Raw genomic sequence first — 7,732 nt, 5'->3', positions numbered from 1 at the left:
GACCAAACAACTTTCTTTTTTATGGATGCATGACATCTGGATATTAGGTTACCTCCCAAAGGCTGTTTCCATTAATAGGATATATAATAGAGGAGTAAATTTCTTCATACGTTGACTTTTGAAAGCATACAGGTATGTATTCCTCTGCATCCATGTTGAGAAACCTCATTGTTGTCAATGCATGAACACAAGGTATTCCATTGATGCTCCATTTCCTGTAGGAGCATGAATATTGATCTATATCCATCACAAATTTGTCCCTACTTTGGGACACATGTTTGACTTCAAATAACCTTTGTGCAGACTAGTTGTGAACATAAGCCAATATTAGTTATTCAAACCATTAGTGCTACAAATAAAGAAAGAAATACATATCTCATACTTCTTGGATACCTGGGAATCCAATTCTTTGTTAGTAGTGTCTCCTTTTATAGTTTACTGAATATTTTTGGACAAATTGATGACTTAAATGACATTACCCTTAACCTATTAGTGACCCATCTCTTCATCATGTAAAGTCTGATTTCCTCCAAAATTGTAATTATTGGTTTTGTCCTCGTTTGAACCAAAACACTATTAAAGGTTTCTCACATGTTATTTACCAAGGTATCACATTGTGTTGTGCTTGTGAACCTTGATCTGGACCAAAACTTTCAATGAAGATGTATGTCATACAATGAGTATATAAAATAACCAGAAAGTAAAAGATATCTAAACTGAGAGTGGCAAACCTTGGAGGAATAGCTATCAAGTGCCGAAAATCTGTGTGAACTCCAAGAAGTACATCTTGTACAACTAGTAACAGACCCTGTGAATGAGTGAGCAATAAGTTAGCTGATATTGATTTAAAGTCATTTGTATAAGATAAAAGACAATGAATATAATGCAATTTACCTCTTGTTGATCTGATATCAATGTAAGTGAAGAACACACGTCACGTCCACCAAGGTCTTCAATGAGTAGCTCCATAAATCACGTCCAAGTCTCCTTGTTCACAACCTCTACGATAGCATATACGAGTGGCAACATTTGATCATTTGCATCTCGAGCAACAACAGTTAACAACTCACCACGATGTCTAGCTTTCAAAAAGGCTCCATCAAGGCCAATGATTAGACTGCATGAGACAAAGCTATCTTTGCATGCCTTTAGGCATGCGTAAAACCTCTTGAATATTGGTTTTCATTCATTTTTCTCAACTTTAACCTTGATTGTGGACCCTGGGTTTCTTGCTAATAGCTCATGAGCATAATCATAAATTTTATTATATTGTATACTAAAGGACCCTTCCACTTCGTCTGATGCATAAGCTTTTGCCCTGTAAGCCATATTCTTAGATATTGCTATGTTCCATTTCCTACTAATTTTATCTCTAATATCAACTCCCTTTACATTAGGATTCTCTCTTATTGTTTTTTCTAATTTTTTACTTAGTCATTTTGTATTGAATAGGCACAACTTGTGTTCTCTACTACATGTATGCATGTCACTGCTTTTTGTTTGACAAAATAACTCTGAATGATTTCATTAAGCTGAATACAATGATTACAGTTACATCATTACATGACATCTTAAAAAGTTAAAGAAGTGCAAAATAACAACATCTCCGACTATACTTTAATAAAAATACAATCATCCCATAAATAGTTTTACTGATAATGAGAAAATATTAGAGTTATGCATTGAAGTTATATTTTCACCTCCATTACAAAAGATATACGAAACAATAACTGATATTAACTAATTATGGTCTGGTTCTTTGGATGATGATGATTGTTGTTCAGACGGTGGAACAAATTTGCAGAGGATGGCGTCCACATTGACATTGTTTTTTGCCCACATTGAAAGTCGAATAACAGGTTTTGGCGTTTTTTTGACCAGGTCAATTGATGGAGGACAAATTTCAAGTGCAAAAGCCTTCACTACGTTGTGGTGAACGATATTCAGGTAGTAGTTGTTCCCAAATGCACTGAAGGATTGTACCTAATTGAACACAACCAAAGTTAATTACTACTTAAATATGAAATTTTTATAACAAACCACAAGAAAGATAATTAGTACTAAAATGTTAAATTAAGTACTGAATGCTTGGTTTACAAGATTCAGTAACATGACGAAGCCAACTCGAATAATATCTCCAAATTGAGGATCTTGAAGAACTTTCTTGTGCAATGAAGCCTTCATGATAGCGGTTGGGTCCTGCTCACATTGAATGAATGATTAATTCAAAAAAACAACAATTATTGTACATTGTGAAAAATAATACCTTTATAGTCAACTGCATGTCACCCAAACTATTGGGTTTGCATTCTTTTACTAAGCAAGCAACATATGGAAGGACCTGATATGATTTGACCTCTTTAAGGGGATTGACGTTCTCCATTTTACCCTCAGTAACGAGACCTGCAATTGTCAAAATCATCTGAAAAACCGATGATATTGTTCCATTTGACATTTGAATTGTATTATTTGAACAAATAATGTACCATGATGTTCAATAAACATTTCAGCCAACTTCTATGCATTGGAGTTGAAATCTCTTTCATATGTTTCCTCAGAAACATCATTAGCAAATTCTTGAGTAGATTTTTGTTGTTCAGTATTTTTCCTATTGAGGATGGCCGCTTGAACATTACCGGCAGGACCAGGTATAAGCGAGGAAGAAGCATCACATTTTCTAAGAAATGATTCTAGGACGTCATCATCATAAACAAGATCTTCCCATACACCCATGATAATTCGTTTGATAACCTACAACAATTTCAAATCCAGGTTAACGACACTAGAAGAATACAATGCTAATATTTTCAAAGAAAAGATTGAAATGTCTGCAGAAGATATCTCACAAAAACATTTTGTTGATGGAATAACTATGGGTATGAGTCACATATATAAAGACCTTTGCACCCATAAATTTAAGTAACGAACAATGTTTATTAATAAAATATAATATTATGACTTTTTCCCATTTGATGTTGGAATTAATGAGTATACATAACTTGATTAACAAGCCACTTGCTTTCTTACACAAAATGGTGAAAGAGAAAGTCTCTTAACTTGCTTGAATGACATTGCATTAAATGTGGGGAAGGAGAGAGAAAAACTTTTTTATGACAAAATTTAATGCAAGGATCCTTAATGAAATCAAATCAAATCAATTTTTCCTAGTGTAAGTGAACTTTTCTTGTACTCCTTGCAACAAACGCTTCTTCCCTCCAAAACATGCTGCCTCTTTCTCCCATAACATCGTTCAACCACCTATCTTCATTGAAGGCTCAGTGTTTATTGCCCAGGTCTGAAGTTTGGTGAAGACGTCTTTAAGTTCATTTAAGGAGGAGACGCTAAGTCCTTCGCAGGAGGTTGGTGAGGACCATTAAACCTTCATTTAAGGCACTTTGTAGGTATGAATGTGTTTGTTTCATTTAAGAAGACACTTCATTTTATTGTTTCTTCTTTAATGATATTTGTCATTTTTGTTAAAGTATTTTGTTGTTTTCATTTTAAAAAATATAAATTTTAGTGGAGTTCACATTTTTGGAATGTTGTAAAAAATTTGTTATCCTTTTGACTTTGATCAGACTTTGTTGTCGTGTTTGTGATGGCTACAAGCACAACTAATGTGAATGACCTACCTCAGTGCAATGCAAATACTCCTGACCCTAATGAAACTTGTTTGGACAACGAGCCTAGGATTCATATGTGTTTTGATACAATGGAAGATGCAAAGAAATTTTACACGAATTACGCCATTACATGTGGATTTGCTGTGAGGACAAGAACTTCAAAAAAAGATAAGGACAACAATGTGTACTACTTGCGATTAGTTTGTTCAAGGGAAGGAAAATATGTATCTTCCATCAAACCTGAGGTGAAAACACTTCCAAGTCAAACAAATCAATGTCCAGCTGGCATTACCATTGCAAGGAAGGACAATAAATGGTTTATAAGGATAGTCGCGCTAGATCACAGCCATGACCTATGCCCGAATACATCTAAGCTAATTCCTGGGAATAGAAAATTAAGCATGCAAGTCAAACACACGTTGAAGGTCAATGACGATGCGGGAGTTGGAATAAATAAGAGTTTCCTTAGCATTGTTAGCGATGCAGGTGGATTTGAGAACATGGAATTCGTGGAACGAGATGCACGAAACTGCATTGTGCAACACAGAAGATCTTTATGTAAGGACGATGATGGTCAAGCCCTCTTACGACACTTCTCATCAATGAAAGATTTAAACAATGACTTCTTCTATGACATTGCATTGGACGAAGGAAATAGAATATGTAGTGTGTTTTGGGCAGATGTAAGAAGTAGAGCTGCGTGTGAAGAATTTGGTGATGTTGTGTCATTCGACACCACTTACTTGACAAATAAGTATGGCATGCCAATTGCGTCGTTTGTAGGAGTTAACCATCATCGTCACTCCATTTTACTTGGATATGGATTGCTTTCTTTCGAAGACACTGCGTCATTTGTGTGGTTGTTTGAATCTTGGTTGAGATGCATGGGAAATAAGGCCCCTGATGGCATTATAACGGATCAATGCAGGGCAATGGCGAATGCCATTGAAGAGGATTTTCCAAATACAAGACACGGGTGGTGTTTATGGCACATAATGAAGAAGTTGCCCGAAATATTTCAAGGCTTCAAAAATTATGTTGCCATCAAAACAAATATACATGTATTTGTCTATGACTGTGGGTCACCAACGGACTTTGAGAATGGATGGGAAGAACTAGTAACGAAGCATGCATTAGAGGGGAATGATTAATTATGTAATCTTTATGAGGAAAGACGAAAATGGGTACCCTGTTACTTAAGGACTGATTTCTGGGCAGGTATGTCAATTACACAAAGAAGTGAGGGAATGAATGCCTTTTTCGATGAATTTATAAATTCAAGCACTACACTTCAACAGTTTGTGGTTCAATTCAACAATGCCCTTACAGTGAAGGCACAAAAAGAAATATAGGCTGATTTCTCCTCCCTGAACACCACGATTGGTTGTGGCTCCCAGTCACCGATCGAGAGACAATTTCAGTTGGAGTACACACATGAAAAGTTTGAGGAAGTCCAAAAAGAGTTTCGGTCTAGGATGAATAGTTTTATCAAAAACACTGTAAAGGACAATTTTTGAATACTTACACAATAAAAGAGGAGCGCATGTTCGAGGGTAAATGTGTAGATAAATTTTTTACAGTTGAATTGGATCCACTCACTAACAATACCACATGTTCTTGCCTCTTATCTGAGTTTAGAGGCACCATTTGTCGGCATTCGCTATTGGTATTTGGTCAGGAAGATGTTTACAATGTGGCATCCAAATACGTTCTTCGGCATTGGAGTAAAAATATCTGTAGAAGACACATGCTCATTAGAGCAGCGTACACTACTTTAAAGCTTCAACCGACCATGCAAAGATACCAACTATTGTGTAAAAAATTCTATGAAATAACAGAGGTCGCTTGTAAGTCCGAAGTTCTTTCAAATAAGTTAGAAAAAGATCTTGATTTACTTGGTAATAAATTTGGCTGCAGTTCATCCATGACTACTAACATCATTAGTGATGGAGGTGAACTAAGATATGAAAATCCGATCAACGGTCCAACATCTGACACTACAGGGGGAAATGATGACGTATTTATCCGTAGCCCTTTAGCAGTGAAGCGAAAAGGGCGACCGCGCACAAACATGTTAAAGTCTATCGTGGAGAAAAGAACGAGAAAAGCAAAAGCATCTTCAGCAAAGAAGTCATCAACATCATTCATACAAGACTCTGTGAGTGATTATAATCTGTGGTATTTCCATTTACTTCACTTCATTTTTATATGTTTTCTAAATGAAATTTTGTTCATTCAAGAAACGATAGTTCCTGATGTTATACAAAGTGCTGAGGTCATTCCATTTGCATCCCAATCTTACCAAGTTTTAGACCAATCCAGAGTGGCTCCATCGGGATTTTTGTCTTTGTTATCATTTGTACATAACAATTTCGATAATAACATAGTTTGATGTATATAACTATGTTCTTGTTTTTTTATCTATGAATTTCATGTTTTTGTTAAATTGCAATTCTTATGTAAATGTTACTTAAATTAAAAGAACAACTTATTGTTGAAGAATTTTTTTCATGACCACTGTTGAGAACCCCTATAACGTAGGTTTACTCAAAAATTGGTGGTTTATAATGTTGGACAGGGTACATTTCTTTAAATACACTTATTGGGCTGAAAATACTAATTGTAATTAATTACCATAACTATGTAATTGATTACATGATATGTTGCCTTCATATAAATAACAACAGTTGAGGTTTTTCTCCCTACGTTCCCCTATTTAAATTTTAACCGCCCACTCCTCAAGGTCTTCAACTACCCTTCGTGCACTCGTGTTCGTCTTTCGAAACACTTCGTCCTTCCATGGCTAATCGAGCAAGCAAGAAACAGAGGGCAACTTCTTCCCCGTGTTGGACGTTGTCGTAGTCCAACACCATCCCCACCACCACCTCCATTAACATCCCCTCCACCACCACAAAATGAACTGTTCTCTTCGCCTACACAATATGAAAAATTTATTATGCATTTTTCAATCGAGAGATATCGGAAAGCAAATACTTCGAAGAGGATTTTTTTGAGGTACGTAATTTTGATTTCTACGACCTTTTGCGAGACGCTGGACTCACCCAATTTGTCTATTTAAGAAGACCATTCTACCCAGAATTATTGAGAGTCTTCTACACCAACCTGACAATTTCGGACACGGGTGTTATTAGAAGCAAAGTTAAAGGGGTTAAAATCAGAGTCAACCCAAATCTTTTTCAACAACTCACTTTCCTCCCATGTACTGGAGTTCGTTATGAATGGGGCATTGTTGATGACCGGAAAGAGTAGTACAATTACATGAGTGCAAGGCAACTTGTTTGTAAGGAAGATGCTGACATCAATAACAGAGTACTTGCTGGGAATTTGAAGGTTCAACCAAGAATATTCCATTACATACTAACTAGAATTTTAATTCCTCATGCAACGAATATCGGTCAGGCTTCACATGACGATATTAGGCTGTTATGGGCCCTTTTCAATTCAAAGCAGATTAACTGAGGACATGTAATCCACTATAGGATGAAAAAGGCTTTATCAAACAATGCACTACTGCCTTATCCTCATTTAATAACCATATTCTTGGAACCCTTTCATGTCCCTCTTAATAGTGATCCTATTACATAAGTCATGGACAAACAAAGGGTAGGATATGAGTCTGTAGCCTCCTTTGGTAATGTGCAAAATGAAGATGGAGTTTGGGTTTTGAAAGACAACACAGTCAATCAACAACGTCAACGCAGACTGGTCCAGGATACTGACCAACAAAGTTCTTCTACAACACTAGATGATGTCATACAATACATTCACCAACTCTAGACCTACGTTGGTACAAGATTCGATGCCCTAGAATCACGAGTTGGTAGCATTGAGAACCGACTGCAACAATCTCCCACCCCCTTTTAACATTTCACCTCGTAGTTATAATTTGGTGTTGACATGTATTTGCATTCATTAGGAACTTCTATGCATTACTGGAATATTGTACTGTTTTTATTACTTAAATTGTGTTTGGTAATTTCATAGTTTCATGTTAAATGTGGGTTGAATGTTTCGCGTATTGTATTTGACAAAATGTTAAGTAGTAAGATAATGGTGTATATAATGGAAGGCTAAACACTTCATAATCA

The 7,732-nt window shown here is 36.0% G+C and overlaps 1 protein-coding gene across 1 annotated transcript; it reads left to right on the top strand.

Annotated features, from left to right (window-relative positions):
- The first annotated feature begins 3,598 nt into the window (after positions 1–3,598).
- On the top strand, positions 3,599–4,774 carry LOC106774742 (protein FAR-RED IMPAIRED RESPONSE 1-like). The gene has a single exon (XM_014661781.1). The coding sequence runs from the start codon at positions 3,599–3,601 to the stop codon at positions 4,772–4,774; it is 1,176 nt and encodes a 391-aa protein (XP_014517267.1).
- Positions 4,775–7,732: the final 2,958 nt, after the last annotated feature.

This window comes from Vigna radiata, chromosome 10 (genome assembly GCF_000741045.1).
Source record: "Vigna radiata var. radiata cultivar VC1973A chromosome 10, Vradiata_ver6, whole genome shotgun sequence".
Lineage (NCBI taxonomy): Eukaryota > Viridiplantae > Streptophyta > Magnoliopsida > Fabales > Fabaceae > Vigna > Vigna radiata.
This window is presented reverse-complemented; position numbering and strand designations above follow the sequence as displayed.

Excerpts from the sequence above, each read along its gene's own strand:
- LOC106774742 (XM_014661781.1), top strand. The coding sequence starts at position 3,599 with ATGGCTACAAGCACAACTAATGTGAATGACCTACCTCAGTGCAATGCA.